The sequence below is a fragment of the Anolis sagrei genome, chromosome X, assembly GCF_037176765.1.
Source record: "Anolis sagrei isolate rAnoSag1 chromosome X, rAnoSag1.mat, whole genome shotgun sequence".
Taxonomy (NCBI): Eukaryota; Metazoa; Chordata; class Lepidosauria; order Squamata; family Dactyloidae; genus Anolis; species Anolis sagrei.
In genome coordinates this window covers 104,703,735-104,726,748 of record NC_090034.1, presented here as the reverse complement: position 1 = coordinate 104,726,748, position 23,014 = coordinate 104,703,735, and the positions used below count along the sequence as shown (strand labels likewise).

The 23,014-nt window shown below is 40.3% G+C and overlaps 2 protein-coding genes across 2 annotated transcripts in view; one reads left to right on the top strand and one right to left on the bottom strand.

Annotated features, from left to right (window-relative positions):
- LOC132781099 (RNA polymerase II-associated factor 1 homolog) overlaps positions 1–5,939 on the bottom strand; it is a 28,222-nt gene extending 22,283 nt beyond the window's left edge. Inside the window, exon 1 of the mRNA XM_067461076.1 lies at positions 5,727–5,939. Coding sequence (XP_067317177.1) covers positions 5,727–5,776 — 50 coding nt within the window. The 5' untranslated portion in view covers positions 5,777–5,939. The remainder of the gene's footprint in view (positions 1–5,726) is intronic.
- A 1,224-nt stretch (positions 5,940–7,163) lies between these two features.
- Positions 7,164–16,719, top strand: LOC137094979 (mediator of RNA polymerase II transcription subunit 29-like). Its single transcript, XM_067461075.1, has 4 exons — positions 7,164–7,497; positions 12,301–12,359; positions 12,475–12,559; positions 16,331–16,719. The coding sequence occupies exons 1-4, from the start codon at positions 7,231–7,233 to the stop codon at positions 16,556–16,558; spliced, it is 639 nt and encodes a 212-aa protein (XP_067317176.1). The 5' UTR covers positions 7,164–7,230; the 3' UTR covers positions 16,559–16,719.
- Positions 16,720–23,014: the final 6,295 nt, after the last annotated feature.

Below are 23,014 nucleotides of genomic sequence, written 5' to 3'. Positions count from 1 at the left end.
CCCTGCCACATGTTGCTGTGGCCCAGTCTGTGCATATGTCTTTATGTGTGTGTGTGTATATTTGTGTATATATGTGTGTTTGTGTATATATACGTGGGTGTATATATGTGTATATATTTGTGTGTTTATCTGTATGTATATTGTGTATATGTGTGTGCTTGTCTATATGCATATTTGTGGGTATGCAAATAAATATGTGTGTGAATATATGTATATGTGTGCGTGCTTGTGCATATATATGTGTGTGTGTATGTATATATGACCATAATATAATATAAACACTAGCCGTCTCCTGCCACATGTTGCTGTGGCCCAGTCTGTGTATATGTGTTTATGTGCGTGTGTATATTTGTATATATATATATGTGTGTTTGCATATATATACGTGGGTGTATATATGTGTATATATTTGTGTGTTTATCCGTATGTATATTGTGTATATGTGTGTGCTTGTCTGTATGCATATTTGTGGGTATGCAAATAAATAAATAAATAAATAAATATGTGTATATGTATGTGCATATGTACGTATGCATGTATGCGTGTGTATGGATGCGTGCAAGTTATGCGTGCATGTGTATATATGTGTGTGCATATATGTATATGTGTGCGTGCTTGTGCATATATATACAAGTGTGTGTATGAATGTGTGCATGGGTATATATATATATATATGACCATAATATAATATATTATAGATAAACACTAGCCATCCCCTGTCACATGTTGCTGTGGCCCAGTCTGTGTATATGTGTTTATGTGTGTGTGTATATTTGTGTATATATATGTGTGTTTGTGTATATATATGTGGGTGTATATATGTGTATATATTTGTGTGTTTATCTGTATGTATATTGTGTATATGTGTGTGCTTGTCTATATGCATATTTGTGGGTATGCAAATAAATATGTGTGTGAATATATGTATATGTGTGCGTGCTTGTGCATATATATATATGTGTGTGTGTGTGTGTGTGTATGAATGTGTGCATGGGTATATATATATATATATATATATATATATATGACCATAATATAATATATTATAGATAAACACTAGCCGTCCCCTGCCACATGTTGCTGTGGTCCAGTCTGTGTATATGTGTTTATGTGTGTGTGTATATTTGTGTATATATGTGTGTTTGCGTATATATACGTGGGTGTATATATGTGTATATATTTGTGTGTTTATCCGTATGTATATTGTGTATATGTGTGTGCTTGTCTATATGCATATTTGTGGGTATGCAAATAAATAAATAAATAAATAAATGTGTATATGTATGTGTATATGTATGTATGCATGTATGCGTGTCTGTATGGATGCGTGCAAGTTATGTGTGCATGTGTATATATGTGTGTGAATATATGTATATGTGTGCGTGCTTGTGCATATATATACATGTGTGTGTATGAATGTGTGCATGGGTATATATATATATATATATATATATATGACCATAATATAATATATTATAGATAAAAACTAGCCGTCCCCTGCCACATGTTGCTGTGGCCCAGTCTGTGTATATATGTTTATGTGTGTGTGTATATTTGTGTATATATATGTGTGTTTGTGTATATATACGTGGGTGTATATATGTGTATATATTTGTGTGTTTATCTGTATGTATATTGTGTATATGTGTGTGCTTGTCTATATGCATATTTGTGGGTATGCAAATAAATATGTGTGTGAATATATGTATATGTGTGCGTGCTTGTGCATATATATATGTGTGTGTGTGTGTGTGTATGAATGTGTGCATGGATAATATAATATATTATAGATAAACACTAGCCGTGTGAATATATGTATATGTGTGCGTGCTTGTGCATATATATATGTGTGTGTGTGTGTGTATGAATGTGTGCATGGGTATATATATATATATATATATATGACCATAATATAATATATTATAGATAAACACTAGCCGTCCCCTGCCACATGTTGCTGTGGCCCAGTCTGTGTATATGTGTTTATGTGCGTGTGTATATTTGTATATATATATATGTGTGTTTGCATATATATACGTGGGTGTATATATGTGTATATATTTGTGTGTTTATCCGTATGTATATTGTGTATATGTGTGTGCTTGTCTGTATGCATATTTGTGGGTATGCAAATAAATAAATAAATAAATAAATATGTGTATATGTATGTGCATATGTACGTATGCATGTATGCGTGTGTATGGATGCGTGCAAGTTATGCGTGCATGTGTATATATGTGTGTGCATATATGTATATGTGTGCGTGCTTGTGCATATATATACAAGTGTGTGTATGAATGTGTGCATGGGTATATATATATATATATGACCATAATATAATATATTATAGATAAACACTAGCCGTCCCCTGTCACATGTTGCTGTGGCCCAGTCTGTGTATATGTGTTTATGTGTGTGTGTATATTTGTGTATATATATGTGTGTTTGTGTATATATATGTGGGTGTATATATGTGTATATATTTGTGTGTTTATCTGTATGTATATTGTGTATATGTGTGTGCTTGTCTATATGCATATTTGTGGGTATGCAAATAAATATGTGTGTGAATATATGTATATGTGTGCGTGCTTGTGCATATATATATATGTGTGTGTGTGTGTGTGTATGAATGTGTGCATGGGTATATATATATATATATATATATATATGACCATAATATAATATATTATAGATAAACACTAGCCGTCCCCTGCCACATGTTGCTGTGGTCCAGTCTGTGTATATGTGTTTATGTGTGTGTGTATATTTGTGTATATATGTGTGTTTGCGTATATATACGTGGGTGTATATATGTGTATATATTTGTGTGTTTATCCGTATGTATATTGTGTATATGTGTGTGCTTGTCTATATGCATATTTGTGGGTATGCAAATAAATAAATAAATAAATAAATGTGTATATGTATGTGTATATGTATGTATGCATGTATGCGTGTCTGTATGGATGCGTGCAAGTTATGTGTGCATGTGTATATATGTGTGTGAATATATGTATATGTGTGCGTGCTTGTGCATATATATACATGTGTGTGTATGAATGTGTGCATGGGTATATATATATATATATGACCATAATATAATATATTATAGATAAAAACTAGCCGTCCCCTGCCACATGTTGCTGTGGCCCAGTCTGTGTATATATGTTTATGTGTGTGTGTATATTTGTGTATATATATGTGTGTTTGTGTATATATACGTGGGTGTATATATGTGTATATATTTGTGTGTTTATCTGTATGTATATTGTGTATATGTGTGTGCTTGTCTATATGCATATTTGTGGGTATGCAAATAAATATGTGTGTGAATATATGTATATGTGTGCGTGCTTGTGCATATATATATGTGTGTGTGTGTGTGTGTATGAATGTGTGCATGGATAATATAATATATTATAGATAAACACTAGCCGTGTGAATATATGTATATGTGTGCGTGCTTGTGCATATATATATGTGTGTGTGTGTGTGTATGAATGTGTGCATGGGTATATATATATATATATATATATGACCATAATATAATATATTATAGATAAACACTAGCCGTCCCCTGCCACATGTTGCTGTGGCCCAGTCTGTGTATATGTGTTTATGTGTGTGTGTATATTTGTGTATATATATGTGTATATATTTGTGTGTTTATCTGTATGTATATTGTGTATATGTGTGTGCTTGTCTATATGCATATTTGTGGGTATGCAAATAAATATGTGTGTGAATATATGTATATGTGTGCATGCTTGTGCATATATATATATGTGTGTGTGTGTGTGTGTGTATGAATGTGTCATGGGTATATATATATATATATATGACCATAATATAATATATTATAGATAAACACTAGCCGTCCCCTGCCACACGTTGCTGTGGCCCAGTCTGTGTATATGTGTTTATGTGTGTGTGTATATTTGTGTATATATGTGTGTTTGTGTATATATAAGTGGGTGTATATATGTGTATATATTTGTGTGTTTATCCATATGTATATTGTGTATATGTGTGTGCTTGTCTGTATGCATATTTGTGGGTATGCAAATAAATATGTGTGTGAATATATGTATATGTGTGCGTGCTTGTGCATATATATATATATGTGTGTGTGTGTGTGTGTATGAATGTGTGCATGGATAATATAATATATTATAGATAAACACTAGCCGTCCCCTGCCACACGTTGCTGTGGCCCAGTCTGTGTATATGTGTTTATGTGTGTGTGTATATTTGTGTATATATGTGTGTTTGTGTATATATACGTGGGTGTATATATGTGTATATATTTGTGTGTTTATCCATATGTATATTGTGTATATGTGTGTGCTTGTCTGTATGCATATTTGTGGGTATGCAAATAAATATGTGTGTGAATATATGTATATGTGTGCGTGCTTGTGCATATATATATATGTGTGTGTGTGTGTGTATGAATGTGTGCATAGATGACCATAATATAATATACTATAGATAAACACTAGCCGTCCCCTGCCACATGTTGCTGTGGCCCAGTTTGTGTATATGTGTGTATATATGTGTGTTTGCGTATATATACGTGGGTGTAAAAGGTAAAGGTATCAGGTTGTCCCCTGACATTAAGTCCAGTCATGTCTGACTCTGGGGTGTGGTGCTCATCTCCATTTCTAAGCCGAAGAGCCAGCGTTGTCTGTAGACACCTCCAAGGTCATGTGGCCGGCATGACTGCATGGAGCGCCGTTACCTTCCCGCCGGAGCGGTACCTATTGATCTACTCACATTTGCATGTTTTCGAACTGCTAGGTAGGCAGAAGCTAGGGCTGACAGCGGAAGCTCACGCCGCTCCCCGGAATCGAACCTGCGACCTTTCGATCAACAAGCTCAGCAGTTCAGTGCTTTAACCCACTGCGCCACCAGGGGCTCCCACGTGGGTGTATATATGTGTATATATTTATATATACACATATATACACATACATACACATATATATATACACATATATACATAAATATATACATGTGGGTGTATATATGTGTATATATTTGTGTGTTTATCTGTATGTATATTGTGTATATGTGTGTGCTTGTCTATATGCATATTTGTGGGTATGCAAATAAATAAATAAATAAATATGTGTATATGTACGTATGCATGTATGCGTGTGTGTATGGATGCGTGCAAGTTATGTGAGCATGTGTATATATGTGTATGAATATATGTATATGTGTGTGTGCTTGTGCACATATATACACATGTGTGTATGTGTGGATGGGTATATATATATGAGCGTATGTGTATATGTATATTTGGTGTATTTTGGGGGTTTTAAAGTCTGTTCCGCCGGGGTTTTTAGGAGTGATGGACACTTGCTGGACTGCAAGGTGTATTGTGTCAAAATTTCGTGTCAATTCGACGAGAGGTTTCTGAGTTATGTTTCTCCCACAAACAATTACATTTATACACACACACATATATATAATATTATAATTATTACATATTATTGTATACCACTAACACATTAAATATAATTACTACTGATAATATATAGATAATGATAATACTGTTCTATTATTGTATATTTTAAGTTGTAATGTTTGAGTCTCCCTATGGGGAGATAAAGCGGGATATAAACATATTAATTTAATTGATTAAATACATAGAGTTCTCCTTCCCAGTGTCTGTAAAGCCCAGGAGGCAAGAAAGGGGAGGAAGCCCTCGTCCCTACCTGTGTCCGGGCTCCTCCCGCTGCGCCTGGGTCTGGATGGTGGGCGCCATGGCGATCCACAGCGACAGGAAGCGCGATTTCCCGGCACTTCCTGTGCAGTCGCAAAGCCCGCTGGGGAATGTAGTCCTGCTCTTCCCCACACTTCCGGTGTATCCGCTGGGAAACTCTTAAGGCCGACAGAGCGCTTCACTTCCCTTATTCTTCAGCGCATGCGCACAACAAAGCAATAGCTCCCTTCAGAGGAGTCCTTTTCACAGCGCATGCGCATTGCGTGCCGGTACTAGGTACAGCAAGACCTTTTTTCCTCAACGCATGCGTACTGCGTGCCAGGAATTGGTCATTTTCTTCAGCAAGGCGTCTTTTCTTCAACGCATGCGCACTGCGTGCCTGGAATAGCTACAGTAAGGCCTTTTTTCCCTCAACGCATGTGCACTGCGTGCCAAGAATTGGTCATTTTCTTCAGCAAAGCGTATTTTCTACAACGCATGCGCACTGCGTCCTGGGAATAGGTACAGCAAGGCTTTTTTCTTGAACGCATGCGCACTACGTGTCGAGAATTGGTTATTCCCTTCAGCAAGGCTGCTTTTCGTCAACGCATGCGCACTGCGTAGCTATTCCCTTCATTCAGCAGGTCCTTTCTTCTACGCATGCGCACTGCTTGCCGTAAATAAGTGATGACTCCCTTCAACAAGGCTAATTTTCGTCAACGCATGCGCAGTGTGTGCCGGGAATTGGTTATTCCCTTCAGCAAGGCTGCTTTTCGTCAACGCATGCGCACTGCGTAGCGGGAATTGGCTATTCCCTTCATTCAGCAAGGCCTTTCTTCTACGCATGCGCACTGCGTGCCGTAAATAAGTGATGACTCCCTTCAACAAGGCTAATTTTCGTCAACGCATGCGCAGTGCGTGGCGGGAATTGGTTCTGATTCCCTTCAAGGCGGCTTTTCGTCAACGCATGCGCACTGCGTGGCGGAAATTTGATATTCCCTTCAGTAAGCCCGCTTTTCTTCCACGCATGCGCGTACCGGAATGAGTCCCTTCAACAAGTCTAATTTTCGTCAACGCATGCGCAGTGCGTGCCGAGAATTGGTTATTCCTTTCAGCAAGGCAGATTTTCGTCAGCGCATGCGCAGTGCGTGCCAGGAATTGGTTATAAGTCCCTTCAAGGCTGCTTTTCGTCAACGCATGCGCACTGCGTAGCGGGAATTTTATATTCCCTTCAGCAAGGCTGCTTTTCTTCCACGCATGCGCGTACCGGAAATAAGTGACGAGTCCCTTCAACAAGGCTAATTTTCGTCAACGCATGCGCAGTGCGTGCCGGGAATTGGCCGATTCCCTTCAAGGCGGCTTTTCGTCAACGCATGCGCAGTGCGTGCCGGGAGTTGGTGATTCCCTTCAGCCTTGTAAAGGCATGCGCAGTGCGTGCCGGGAATGGCCTATATTCCCTTCAACAAGGCGGCTGTACTTCCACGCATGCGCACTGCGTGCGAGAAAGGCCAATCAAGATGGCGGCGCAACAACAGCAGCAGCAGCAACAACTGACGATGTTACAGGGCCAGACGGGGCCTGCTGCCGCCTCCGCCGCTTCTTCCTCCGCCTCAACCTCCGCCGGAGCCGGGCAACCGGGGCCGGGGCAGGTTTCTTCGGCGGGAGGGGCCCCAATGGCGGTCGGCCAGGCTCCATCCGGGATACAAGTGGCCGCGCAGGCGCAGGACTTCGATCCGGTGCAGCGCTTCCGCCTCTTGCTGCCTCAGCTCAAAGAGAGCTTACAGGTGAGGGGGCGTGGCCTGGGTTGCCATGGAGACGCGTACTGGAAGTTCTGCCTAGCAACTTCTGACGCCGGCGGGAGTTTAAAATGGACCAATGAGGTTTTATTTACATTCCCTGCAATTCACTTCTATTGCAGGCAGAGGGAACCATGACACCAAAGAGAGAACTCAATCAGAACTATCAATATTGGGGTTATATTAATTAATTTACTGTAGAATTACTGCCATTTAATATAATAATAATAATAATAATAATAATAATAATAATAATAATAATTTTTATTTCTTATCCACTTTTCCTAGAGGCAAGTTGACAGCATAATTCAAATAGATAAACATTGCAAAAATTCTATAAATACACATATTTCTATAAAAGATCTATATTACAATGTATTTCTATAAAATGCATATTGAAATACACAGAACAGAGATTAAACCAAGACATGAGGTTAAAATTCATACTTAAGACTGTCAATAATAATAATAAACATTTTAAAAAATACACATACATCTATAAATGATCCATATTAAAAAGTAATTCTACAAAATGCATATTAAAATACACAGATTAAGCACAAGACATGAGGTTAAAATTCATCCTTAAACCTGTCCAGCATAATTCAAACAGATAAACATTGTAAAAATTCTATAAATACACATATTTCTATAAAATATCCATATTACAATGTATTTCTATAAAGTGCATATTGAAATACACAGAACGGAGATTAAACACAAGACATGAGGTTAAAATTCATACTTAAAACGTAAAACTGTCAATAATAATAATAAACATTTAAAAATACACATCTATAAAAGATCCATATTAAAATGTATTTCTATAAAATGCATATTAAAATACACAGATAAATTATTATTATTATTAAACTATATTACCTTTTAGATTATTATTATTGATCTATATCATCTTTATATATTATAATTTATCTATATTACCTCTTAGATTATTATCTTTTATACTATTAATATTAACCTATATTACCTTTTAGGTTAATATTATTGATCTATATTATCTTTATATATTATTATTAACCTATATTACCTTTTATATAGATCAGTAATAATAATATAAGATGTAATATAGTTTAATAATAATAAATGATGATAATATAGATCAATAATAATAACCTAAAAGGTAACATAGTTTAATAATAGTAGTATAAAAGATAATAATCTAAGAGGTAATATATATAAATTATAATATATAAAAATGATATAGGTCAATAATAATAACCTAAAAGGTAATATAGGTTAATAATAATAGTATAAAAGATAATAATCTAATAATAATAACAACAACAACAACACTTTATTTGTACCCTGCTACCATCTCCCCAAGGGACTCGGTGTGGCTTACATGAGGCCTAGCCTCCGGCCCAGTTTACCTGTCTGAACGTATTCTCCCCTATGAACCATCTAGGTTGTTAAGATCGTCTGGAGAGGCCCTGCTCTCGGTCCACCGGCCTCTCAGGCGCATCTGGTGGGGACGAGGGACAGGGCCTTCTCGGTGGTGGCCCCTCGACTCTGGAACTCTCTCCCACTGGAGATCAGAACTGCCCCCTCCACTCTGTCGTTCAGAAAATGGGTGAAAACCTGGCTATAGGGTTTGGCTTTTGACGAGTTAATCAATATTTCTGTGATTGGATAGATGACGATGAATGATGGACAACGAATTAACTATGATGACTGACCATTGTTATTATGTGATTGCATTTTGCTATTATAACGTTTTAATTGAATATGTCATATGATGTTTTTAATGATTGTTTTGTGATTTTATTGTTGGAAACCAGCCCGAGTCCCCCGATAGAGGGGAGAAAACCGGTATACAAAATTGCTAAATAAATAAATACATCAATAAACAAAACATCAATAAACAATCAGTACAATATAAATCATAAATCACCTAAACAAAATAGACAGTAAGCAATCAACAGTAACATATAAGTATTTAAAACCAATGGCCGGGCTAAATGTGATAGATTATCAATAATAATCCAAAAGTTAATATAGGTTAATAAGAATAGTATAAAAGATAATAATAAAAGGTAATATAGGTTAATAATAATAGTAACATGAAAGATAATATAGATCAGAGGTGGATGAGCTCCCTCTATCAGCTCCAGCTCCTCATGCGGGGACATGAGAGAAACCGCCCACAAGGATGATAAAACATCAAATCATCCGGGCATCCCCTGTGCAAAGTCCTGGCAGACGGCCAATTCTCTCACACCAGAAGTGACTTGCAAATTTTCAGGTCGCTCCTGACACGACAAAAAAAATAATTACATGGTAATTTAGAATAATAATCATAATCATAATATAAAAAGTAATATAGGCAATAATAATAATTTGATGCCACAAACTGCCATTATTATTTTATTTATTTATACCCTACTTTGTCTCTCCTGCAGGAGACTCAAAACAGCTTAACATAAAAGCATCAGCATACAATTTAAAATATACAAATATGCAAACTGCCATGGCTCAGTGCTAGGGAATCAGGGGAGTTGTAGTTTTCCAAGGTCTTTAACAAACTGCAATCTCCCTGGTTTTCATAGCCTTGGGCCATAGCAGTTCAAGTGGGATTAAACTGCATCCATTCTACAGTGTGGATGCATCCTTCAACTCCTCATGGGGGCTGTCTGAGGATTCTGGGAGTTGTAGTCCGGTTTCTGCAACTTCTTCTCTGCCATTCCTCCTGACTCTTTTTAAATCTCCAAACATGTGGCCTGTGGTTTCTTTCCCCAAAAAAGCTTTTGCCAAGTCAGGGTTGTTGTTTTATTTTTAGGAAGGAGAAGAAAGAACTGAACGGTCGACTCTTTCTAAAAGCAGCAGCATCAGCTTTTTTTTGCCACATATACCACCAAATGCTGATTTTTTAAAAAAAAGCATTTCTGGTCTTTCTGGAATGGAGGCTTTGCCCTCCGGATCTTAGTCCGAAGCATCTGGTCAATGAATCATTATTTACGGGCAAGAAGATCAAAATGGAACAGGACTTTGCCCTCCAGTTCGCCTTCTAATAACCCCAGAAGCTGTAGGCTTTGGCAGCTTATCTTCTTGTTGTTTTACAGGATCAGTCGCTCTTTTTTGGAATCCCTGCAGATGGGGATCGAATTATTGTGATCTTGGGTGCATCTGCATTGTTGAATTAATATAGTTTAACACCACTTTAATGGCTAGGGCTGTAATATTAGTAGTAGAGCTGGAAGGAGAGGGGTTTATATATATATATATATATATATATATATATATATATATATATAAAAATTATTATTATTATTATTTCTACCCTGCTTTATCATAGAATCATAGAATCAAAGAGTTGGAAGAGACCTCCTGGGCCATCCAGTCCAACCCCATTCTGCCAAGAAGCAGGAATATTGCATTCAAATCACCCCTGACAAATGGCCATCCAGCCCCTGTTTAAAAGCTTCCAAAGAAGGAGCCTCCACCACACTCCGGGGCAGAGAGTTCCACTGCTGAATGGCTCTCACAGTCAGGAAGTTCTTCCTCATGTTCAGATGGAATCTCCTCTCTTGTAGTTTGAAGCCATTGTTCCCTTGCGTCCTAGTCTCCAAGGAAGCATCTTTCTAAAAGCCAATGCAACCAACAATGAAAGCAAAACTCATGCCAACATTAAGATAGAATTAAACAGCAGGATACCGAAGGCTTCTATTATATTACTAGCCGTCCCCTGCCACGCGTTGCTGTGGCCCAGTCTGTCTATATGCATTGTGTGTGTGTATATATGTGTGTTTGTGTATGCGTTGTAATGTATTTATATGGTTTTTTTTTTGGCTTTTTAAGTCTCTTCTGCTGTGTTTTTCAGTAGTTTTATGAGTGATGGTCACTCGTTGGCCTGGGAGGTGTCTTGTGTTCAAATCTGGTGTCAATTTGTCCAGTGTTTTTTGAGTTATGTTAATCCCACAAACGAACATTACATTTTTATTTATATAGACTGCCACGTGTTGCTATGGCCCACATGGGGGTTCTGTGTGGGAGGTTTGGCCCAATTTATTGTTGGTGCAGTTCAGAATGCTCTGTGTTTGTAGGTGAACTATAAATCCCAGTAACTACAACTCCCAAATGTCAAGGCTTATTTCCCCCAAACTCCATTTGTGTTCATATTTGGGCATATGGAATATTTGTGCTGAGTTTGGTCCAGATCTATCATTGTTTGAGTCCACAGTGCTGTCTGGATGGAGGTGAACTACAACTCCCAAACTCAAGGTCAATGCCCACCAGACCCTTCTAGTCTTTTCTGTTGGTCATGGGAGAACTGTGTGTCACCTTTGATTCAATTCCATCATTGGTGGAGTTCAGAATGCTTTGATTGTAGGTGAACTATAAATCCCAGGAGCTACAACTCCCAAATGACAAAATCAGAAAATTTTGAGTGAAGGACATACATTGGGTTGTTAGGTGTCTTGTGTCCGAATTTGGTGTCAATTCGTCCAGTGGTTTTCGAGTTCTGTTAATCCCACAAACGAACATTACATTTTTATTTATATAGATCATTATTATTACCATCATTGTGATGATATTTATTGGAACCCCATTTTTCTCCCAAGACTGGGACCCAGAACGGTTCACAGTCTCCAATATGTGCAAGTGAAGGTTTTCAGGTCCAAGAGTTTCATTTATGCTGTGGAATTGACGCAGTTTGATACCACTTTAACTGCCATGGATCAAGGCTATGGAATCCTGGGAGATGTAGTTTGGCAATGGGATGGAATTGTGGGAGTTTTGCAATGGGATACATTCTTCCTTTTACTTTTCCAGAACCTGATGAAAGTCGCCTCTCAGAACTTTGTGCAGAACACGAACATCGACAGTGGCCAGTGAGTCTACATTTTGTTCAAATGTTGCCTGTGCTTCCCCTTCCACAACATTTTGAGTTTCCCTGGATTCTCACATACAAATTTAAATAAATAAACACCTTTTCTACCATTTCAGGAAAAGCAACGACGGCCCAGTGCAGCGGGTGGACAAGAGCCTGGAGGAATTCTATGCCTTGTGCGACCAGCTGGAACTCTGCCTGGTGAGCCTCTTGGGAGAGAGTGATGGAGCTAAAGGGGAACCCAAAGGCCATCTAGTCCAACCCCTTGTCAGGTTGGACTGTCAGGCTTGCCTATTAGCAGTGACCTTCAACCCTACAATAACAAAACAACAACAACAATAACTTTCTTTAACATTGCTATATGCATTCAGAAGGACTTTTTTCTTAAAATATCTAAATTTGTCAAATTCTTGGAGGGAGAGGGGCCAGCCAATGGAAAAGTAATTGGAACTTCCAGGTATAGAGGCAGCCTACCTTATTATTACTTCCATTTAAAAGCCAGCCCCACATCAGTCACACAGAAATAATAATAGTAATAATAATAATAATAATAATAATAATAATAATGTGATTAAGGTGAAGCCAGCCCTAACTTCCAAATAGACATATTTATTGTTATCTTTTGCATTTCCTTCGGGAGAAATAAAGCCTGATATAAATCAGCATAATAATAATAATAATAATAATAATAATAATAATAATAATTCCAGCACAGAGATCTTGTTTGCTGTGGCATACTGTGCTTTTGTGTCAATTATTATTATTATTATTATTATTATTATTATTATTATTATATGATTAAGGTGAAGCCAGACCCAGCTTCCAAATAGTCATATTTATTCAGTTCTTGTGGGTTTTTTTCGGGCTATATGGCCATGTTCTAGAGTCATATTTATTAACTTTGCATTGTGATATAAATCAGCATAATAATAATAATAATAATAATAATAATATGATTAATGTGAAGCCAACCCCAACTTCCAAATAGACATATTTATTCTTAACTTTTGCATTTCTTTCAGGAGAAATAAAGTGTGATATGAATCAGCATAATAATAGTAGTAATAATAATAATAATATGATTAATGTGAAGCCAGTCCCAGCTTCCAAATTGACATATTTATAGTTAACTTTTGCATTTCCTTCGGGAGAAATAAAGTGTGATATAAATCAGCATAATAATAATAATAATAATAATAATAATAATAATAATAATAATGTGATTAAGGTGAAGCCAGACCCAGCTTCCAAATAGACATATTTATTGTTAACTTTTGCATTTCCTTCGGGAGAAATATAGTGTGATATAAATCAGCATAATAATAATAATAATAATAATAATAATAATAATAATAAAATCCAGCACAGAGATCTCGTTTGCTGTGACATACTGTGCTTTTGTGTCAATAATAATAATAATAATAATAATATGATTAACGTTAAGCCAGACCCAGCTTCCAAATAGTCATATTTATTAACTTTTGCATTGTGATATAAATCAGCATAATAATAATAATAATAATAATAATAATAATTCCAGCACAGAGATCTTGTTTGCTGTGGCATACTGTGCTTTTGTGTCAATAATAATAATAATAATAATAATAATATGATTAAGGTGAAGCCAGACCCAGCTTCCAAATAGTCATATTTATTAACTTTTGCATTGTGATATAAATCAGCATAATAATAATAATAATAATAATAATAATAATAATAATTCCAGCACAGAGATTTTGTTTGCTGTGGCATACTGTGCTTTTGTGTCAATAATAATAATAATAATAATAATAAGATTAAGGTGAAGCCAGACCCAGCTTCCAAATAGTCATATTTATTAACTTTTGCATTGTGATATAAATCAGCACAATAATAATAATAATAATAATAATAATAATAATAAATCCAGCACAGAGATCTTGTTTGCTGTGGCATACTGTGCTTTTGTGTCAATAATAATAATAATAATAATAATAATATGATTAAGGTGAAGCCAGACCCAGCTTCCAAATAGTCATATTTATTAACTTTTGCATTGTGATATAAATCAGCATAATAATAATAATAATAATAATAATAATATGATTAACGTTAAGCCAGACCCAGCTTCCAAATAGTCATATTTATTAACTTTTGCATTGTGATATAAATCAGCATAATAATAATAATAATAATAATAATAATAATATGATTAAGGTGAAGCCAACCCCAACTTCCAAATAGACATATTTATTGTTAACTTTTGCATTTCCTTCGGGAGAAATAAAGTATGATATAAATCAACATAATAATAAAATAATAATAATAATAGGTGGTCCCAGTGGTGATGGGCACATTGGGTACAGTGCCTAAAGACCTTAGCCTGCACTTAAAAACAATCGGCGCTGACAAAATCAGTGGTTTATGAGTGATGGGGCTTATGAGTGATGCTCACTCATTGGTCTGTTAGGGGTGTAGTGTCAATTTGTCCAGTGGTTTTTGAGTTATGAACATTGCATCTTTATTTATATAGATACATATAATAATAATAATATTAATAATAATTAATAGTAATAATAATACTGGAGCCCCCGGTGGCGCAGTGGGTTAAACCCTTGTGACGGCAGGACTGAAGACTGACAGGTCGGAGGTTTGAATCCGGGGACAGTGTGGATGAGCTCCTTCTGTCAGCTCCAGCTTCCCATGAAATAAAGCGCAGTATAAATAATAATAATAATAATAATAATAATAATAATAATAGGCGGTGCCAGTGGTGATGGGCACACTGGGTACAGTGCCTAAAGGCCTTGGCCTGCACTTAAAAATAATCGGGGCTGACAAAATCACCACCTCTCAGCTGCAAAAGGCCACCCTGCTTGGATCTGCATGCATTGTTTGTGGATACATTACATAGTCTTGGGCACTTGGGAAGGATCTGATGTGTGATCAAATACAAAAGCCAGCAGTGATCTTGTTTGCTATGTAGTAATCTTGTTGTGTCTCTAATAATAATAATAATAATAATAATAGTAATAGTAATAATAATAATAATAATAATAATGTTATAATAATGTTATAATAATAATGTTTTAATGCTATGTTCTTACTCAGCCAAATTATTTTGATGTTGTTTATAATTCTGATTGTTTTTATATTTCAATGGTTGTTTTTAGTTTGATTGTGTTTTATCTGTAATTGTTGGGAAGTGTGGGCCTGCTTTTGGCTGATGAGACATGAACGTTGTTGTTGTGTGCTTTCAAGTCATTTCAGACTTAGGTTGACCCTGAGCAAGGGCCGGGTAAATGACCTTGGAGGGCCGTATCTTGCCCCCGGGCCTTAGTTTGAGGACCCCTGGTTTAAACCCTTCTGCTGGCAGGACTGAACACTGATAGGTCGGAGGTTCGAATCCGGGGAGAGCGCAGATGAGCTCCCTCTGTCAGCTCCAGCTCCCCATGCGGGGACATGAGAAAAACCTCCCACAAGGATGGTAAAATGGTACACTCCACCAGCGATGGAATTGAACCAAATTGGCACACAGAACTCCCATGACTGACAGAAAGCACTGGAAGGGTTTGGTGGGCATTGACCTTGAGTTGGGAATTTTAGTTCACCTACATCCAGAGAGCATTGTGGACTCAAACATTGATGGATCTGGACCAAACTTGAATACTCAATATGCCCAAATGTGAACACTGGTGGAGTCTGGGGAAAATAGACCTTGACATTTGGGAGTTGTAGTTGTTGGGATTTGTAGTTCACCTACCGTCAAAGCATTCTGAACCTCACCAATGATAGAATTGGGCCAAACTTCCCACACAGAACCCCACGAGCAATAGAAAATACTGTCTGGTATGGTCTTTGGTGACGCCTCTGACACCCCCTTGCGATTCCCCCAGGGTTCCCGACCCCCAGGTTGAGAAACACTGCAATAGGGTAATTCCACAGCGTGGATGCTCTTCTCTCCTGATGCCCTTGCTTCTCTTTCCGCCGCAGCGCCTGGCCTACGAGTGCCTCTCCCAGAGCTTTGACAGCGCCAAGCACTCCCCGACGCTGGTGCCGACGGCCACCAAGCCGGACGCGGTCCAGACGGAGAGCCTGCCCTACACCCAGTACCTCGGCATGATCAAGTCCCAGATCTCCTGCGCCAAGGACATCCACAACGCCCTCCTGGAGTGCTCCAACAAGATCACCGGCAAAGTGCCCTCCCAGGGGGTCCTGTAGCCCCCCAAAACCGGCCCACGGCTACAGACTTCGGATTTCTAGGCTTGCGGGTTTCTAGTCTGACTCCTTGGATCCTCTTCTCTCTCCTTTGGGACTCACTGAGCTTCTTTCCTAATTTATGTGTTGATGTTTTTTTAAATACACGGTGCTAACCATGCTGACTCTTCAAGCTACTTTTTTGGGGTGCAAGGTTAATTTTGGGTTGGTACAAGTTTTCCATGTTCCAGAAGCATTCTCTCCTGACATTTCGCCTGCATCTATAACAGGCATCCTCAGAGGTTGTTGATTTTGGGGCTTGGCGCAGATAACGTTTTCATAGAATCATAGAGACCACACGGGCCATCTAGGCCAACCCCTTGCCAAGCAGGAAAAGCACAATCAAAGCACCCTTGGCAGATGGCCATCCAGCCTTTGCTTGAAACCCTCCAAGGGAGCTTCCACCAGACTCCAAGACAGAGAGTTGCACTGCTGAACAGAAGTTCTTCCTAATATTCAAGTGGAATCTCCTTTCCTTGCCATTTGAACCCATTACTCCATTGAGTCCTAGTTTCAAGGGGCTTCCAAGGAAGGAGCTTCCACTGGACTCCGAGGCAGAGAGTTCCACTGTTGAACAGGAAGTTCTTCCAAATATACAGGTGGAATCTCCTTTCCTGCCATTTGAACCCATTACTCCACTAAGTCCTAGTTTCAAGGGGCTTCCAAGGAAGGAGCTTCCACTGGACTCCGAGGCAGAGAGTTCCACTGCTGAACAGCTCTTACGGTCAGGAAGTTCTTCCTGCCTGGCAGAAGGGGGTTGGACTGGATGGCTTTTGGGGTCTCTTCCATCTCTAGGATTCTGTGATTCAACTAACTAAGTGGCCATCTGTCGGGAGGGATTGGACTGTGTCTTCCTGCTTGGCAGAAGGCTGTTGGACTGGATGGCGGAAGGGGTTGGACTGGGTGGCCTTTGGAGTCTCTTCCAGCTCTAGGATTCTATGATTCAACAGTAATTTGATGGCCATCTGTTGAGAGGGCTTTGATTGTGTTTCCCTCCATAACTGGAGGTTGGACTGGATGACTCTTGGGGTCTCTTCCATCTCTGGGATTTTATGATTCAACTAGCTGGATGGCCATCTGTCGGGAGGACTTAGACTGTGTCTTCCTGCCTTGCAGAAGGGAGTTGTACTGGATGGCCTTTGGGGTCTCTTCTAGCTCTAGGATTCTATTATTCAACGGTAGGTGGATGGCCATCTGTTGAGAGGACTTTGACTGTGTTTCCCTCCATAGCTGGGGGTTGGACTGGATGACCCTTGGAGTCTCTTCCATGTCTATGATTCAGCTAGCTGGATGGCCATCTGTCGGAAGGGCTTGGACTGTGTCTTCCTGCTTGGCAGAAGGGGGTTGGACTGGATGGCCTTTGGGGTCTCTGGATGGCTATCTATTGGGAGGGCCATTCAGTCCAACACCCTTCTGCCAGGCAGGAAGACACAGTCCAAGCCCTCCCAACAAATGGCCATCCAGAGACCCCAAAGGCCATCCAGTCCAATGCCCTTCTGCCAGGCAGGAAGACACAGTCCAAGCCCTCCTGACAGGTGGCCATCCAGAGACCCCAAAGGCCATCCAGTCCAACCCCCTTCTTCCAGGCAGGAAGACACAGTCCAAGCCCTCCCGACAGATGGCCATCGAGGGACCCCAAAGGCCATCCAGCCCAACCCCATTCTGCCAGGCAGGAAGACACAGTCCAAGCCCTCCTGACAGATGGCCATCCAGAGACCCCAAAAGCCATCCAATCCAACCCCTTTCTGCCAGGCAGGAAGTCCAAGCCCTCCCGACAGATGGCCATCCAGAGACCCCAAGGGACATCCAGCCCAACCCCCTTCTGCCAGGCAGGAAGACACAGTCCAAGCCCTCCCGACAGATGGCCATCCAGAGACCCCAAAGGCCATCCAGGCCAACCCCCTTCTGCCAGGCAGGAAGACACAGTCCAAGCTCTCCTGACAGATGGTCATCCAGAGACCCCAAAGGCCATCCAGCCCAAGCCCCTTCTGTCAGGCAGGAAGACACAGTCCAAGCCCTCCCGACAGATGGCCATCCAAAGACCCCAAAGGCCATCCAGCCCAACCCCCTTCTGCCAGGCAGGAAGACACAGTCTGAACCCTCCCTACAGATGGCCATCCAGAGACCCCAAAGGCCATATAGCCCAACCCCCTTCTGCGAGGCAGGAAGACACAGTCCAAGCCCTCCCGACAGATGGCCATCCAGAGACCCTAAAGGTCATCCAGCCCAACCCCCTTTGGGGTCTGTTCTAGCTCTATGGAGCTGTGTTGGTCCAGATTGGTTCTGTGAATACAGAGAGGCTTCTGCACAGTTTTTGGATTGATCTAGCTGTTTACCCCCTTATAGCTACAGCTTTTGCGGAGGCGGTTAATGATCATACGAGAATATGAGCAGCCACCGACTGCTCATATTGTTTGTTCTGCCTTCAAAGGCCCTATCTACACTGACTATTTATTGCAGTTTGAAGCTATCTTCAGACCAACCCCAGGCCCCATCTCTTGCAGGCTTTGCTCCTTGTGTTTGTGCCAGAGCAGAGCAGGAGGGCAGCACCCAACGAGGAGGAAATGTGTCACTCGCCCGCAAGAGAAGAAGGTTCAACACGTCCCTTGTTGTTCTCCGAACTCTGTTTTCTTGCGCAAGGCTTTCTCGTCCCTCCTGGCTTGCTTCTTTTCGGGGGCGTTTCTGTCTATGTTTGGCTTTTCTTTGTTTTTTGAAAGAAAAGAAAGAGATTTTTTTTTATTCTTATCTAACCAACCCTCTCTTTGACTCAGGCTAAGGAATTTCTTGAGTTTGTACAGCGGACACAGAGCGAGGAATGCTATTTTGGCTCCCCTCCCCAAACCTGTAGGATTAAGGCGGTTTGGCTCCCCTTTGGCTGCCCTTTCTCAATACTATGGGATTGTTGGAGCGGTCGTTTGGGGCAATTTTTGGCAGGGAAGGCTGTACAGGCCTTGGAAAACTACACCTCCCTGCATTCCATAGCATTGAGACATGGCAGTTTATTTATCGTGTCAGGAGCAACCAGGCAGTTGTATTACATTTTTAACAAAAACAAACAGACAAAACACAAAGTTTGCAAGCTTGGTAGTTGATTAAATGTCCTTTGACCAGAGTGCCTTTGGTGTTGCTGCAAGAAGGTCCTCCATTGTGCATGTAGCAGGGCTCAGGGTGCATTGCAGCAGGTGGTCAGTAGTTGGCTCTTCTCCACACTCGCATGTCGTGGATTCCACTTTGTGGCCCCATTTATGAAGGTTGGCTCTGCATCTCGTGGTGCCAGAGCGCAGTCTGTTCAGCGCCTTCCAAGTCGCCCAGTTCTCTGTGTGCCCAGGGGGGAGTCTCTCATTTGGTATCAGCCATTGGTTGAGGTGCTGGGTTTGAGCCTGCCACTTTTGGACTCTCGCTTGCTGAGGTGTTGCAGCAAGTGTCTCAGTAGATCTTAGAAAACTATCTCTTGATTTAAGTCGTTGACGTGCTGGCTGATACCCAAACAGGGGATGAGCTGGAGATGTCTCTGCCATGGTCCTTTCACTATTGGCTGCTCCTTCCCGGCAGATGTCAGGTGGTGCAATACCGGCTAAGCAGTGTAATTTCTCCAGTGGTGTAGGGCGCAGACACCCTGTGATAATGCGGCATGTCTCATTAAGAGCCACATCCACTGTTTTAGTGTGGTGAGATGTGTTCCAGACTGGACATGCATACTCAGCAGCAGAGTAGCACAGCACAAGGGCAGATGCCTTCACTGTGTCTGGTTGTGATCCCCAGGTTGTGCCAGTCAGCTTTCGCATGATATTCTTTCTGGCATCCACTTTTTGCTTGATGTTCAGGCAGTGCTTCTTGTAGGTAAGAGCATGGTGCAGAGCGACTCCCAGGTATTTGGGTGCGCTGCAATGCTCCAGTGGAATTCCTTCCCAGGAAATAATCCTCAGAGCTCAGGATGCTTGTCTGTTCTTGAGATGAAAAGCACATGTCTGTGTTTTAGATGGATTAGGATTAGATGGAAAATTGCCAATAATGAAATAATAATGAAATTTCAAAAGTTTTGTTAGAGTTCTGAAATTCTCACCACCAGAACTTTAGCAACACTTTAGAAGCAAAGCACCAGCACCCCCTAACTTTGTAAGCGCTTTAGAACAATTTAGAACCATGGATTCTCCATGCCTAATAGATAAATTGATAAATATGATAGATCAGCGTTTCTCAACCTGGGGGTCGGGACCCCCAAAGGGGTCGTGAGGGGGTGTCAGAGGGGTCACTGAAGACCGTGAGAAAACACAATATTTTCTGTTGGTCATGGGGGTTCTGTGTGTCAAGTTCGACCCAATTCTATCATTGGTGGAGTTCGGAATACTCTTTGATTGTAGGCAAACTATAAATCTCAGTAATTACAACTCCCAAAGATCAAGGTCTATTTTCCCCAAACTCCACCAGTGTTCACATTTGAGCATATGGAGTATTCATGCTAAGTTTGGTCCAGATCCACCATTATTTGAGTCCACAGTGCTCTCTGGATGTAGGTGAACTACAACTCCAAAACTCAAGGTCAATGCCCACCAAACCCTTCCAGTATTTTCTCTTGGAACTTGGGAGTTATGTGTGCTAAATATTGTTCAATTCCATCATGGGTGGAGTTTAAGATGCTCTTTGATTGTAGGTGAACTATAAATCCCAGCAACTACAACTCCCAAATGACAAAATGAATCCTCCCCAACCCCACCAGTATTCAGATTTGGGTGTATTGGGTATTTGTGCCCAGATTAGTCCAGTGAATGAAAATACATCCTGCATATCAGATATTTACATTATGATGCATAACAATAGCAAAATTACAGTTATGAAGTAGCAACGAAAGTACGGTAATTTTATGGTTGGGGGTCACCACCACATGAGGAACTGTATTAAGGGGTCGCGGCATTAGGAAGGTTGAGAACCACTGTGATAGATAGATTGATAGATAGATAGAGAATATAGATTTAATGTATTGTCGAAGGCTTTCATGGCTGGAATCACTAGGTTCTTGTGGGTTTTTTCGGGCTATAGAGCCATGTTCTAGAGGCATTTCTCCTGACGTTTCGCCTGCATCTATGGCAAGCATCCTCAGAGGTTGTGAGGTCTGTTGGAAGTAGGAAAAATGGGTTTATATATCTGTGGAATGGCTGGGGTGGGGCAAGGAGCTCTTCCCTGCTGCAGTTAGGTGTGAATGTTTAGCTGATCACCTTCATTAGCATTTGAAGGCCTGCCTGAGCCTGGGAAAATCTGTTGCTGGGAGGTGTTAATCTGTGCCTGGTTTTTTCCCTCTCTGTTGTTTAGCTGTTATAATTTTAGAGTTTTTTAATACTGGTAGCCAGATTTTGTTCATTTTCATGGTTTCCTCCTTTCTGTTGAAATTGTCCACATGCTACTTGTGTATTTCAATGGCTTCTCTGTGTAGTCTGTGTAGTCTGCATCAATAGGAGCATAGTGTCTAGATCTAAGGAAGTAATGCTACCCCTCTATTCTGCTTTTGTTAGACCACATCTGGAATATTGTGTCCAATTCTGGGCACCACAATTCAAGAGAGATATTGACAAGCTGGAATGTGTCCAGAGGAGGGCGACTAAAATGATCAAGGGTCTGGAGAACAAGCCCTATGAGGAGCGGCTTAGGGAACTGGGCATGTTTAGCCTGAAGAAGAGAAGGCTGAGAGGAGATATGATAGCCATGTATAAATATGTGAGAGGAAGCCACAGGGAGGAGGGAGCAAGCTTGTTTTCTGCTTCCTTGGAGACTAGGACACAATGGAACAATGGCTTCAAACTACAAGAGAGGAGATTCCATCTGAACATGAGGAAGAACTTCCTGACTGTGAGTGCCGTTCAGCAGTGGAACTCTCTGCCCCGGAGTGTGGTGGAGGCTCCTTCTTTGGAGGCTTTGAAACAGAGGCTGGATGACCATCTGTCGGGGGTGCTTTGAATGTAATTTTCCTGCTTCTTGGCAGAATAGGGTTGGACTGGATGGCCCATGAGGTCTCTTCCAACTCTAGGATTCTGAAGGCACAAAAAGCTCCTTTTGTGAACCCTCCGGCATTTCGGCAGGAATATCTCTTTCTGCATGGCCTTCATGATCCTTTAAACTGGATAAGTTTGGAACTGAAGAGGGAAAACCCTGAAAATACTATTCTTTGTATTGTCGAAGGCTTTCTTGGCCGGAATCACTGGGTTGTTGTAGGTTTTTCGGGCTGCCTGGCCATGTTCTAGAAGCATTCTCTCCTGACATTTAACCCACATTTATGTGGAATAATATCCAGCAGGCCCGTAGCCAGGGAGGGCTGAGTCTGAGTGAAAGAGGGTCTAGCCTAGCAAACCTTTTGTATCATTGTCCCAATACCCCCATGCATATGGGATATATTGATTATGGTGATCAGATCATGATATGAATAAACAT

Coding starts and splice junctions, on each gene's coding strand:
- LOC137094979 (XM_067461075.1), top strand. CDS start 7,231: ATGGCGGCGCAACAACAGCAGCAGCAGCAACAACTGACGATGTTACAG. Junction 7,498..12,300: donor AGCTCAAAGAGAGCTTACAG/GTGAGGGGGCGT, acceptor TTACTTTTCCAG/AACCTGATGAAAGTCGCCTC. Junction 12,360..12,474: donor ACGAACATCGACAGTGGCCA/GTGAGTCTACAT, acceptor CTACCATTTCAG/GAAAAGCAACGACGGCCCAG.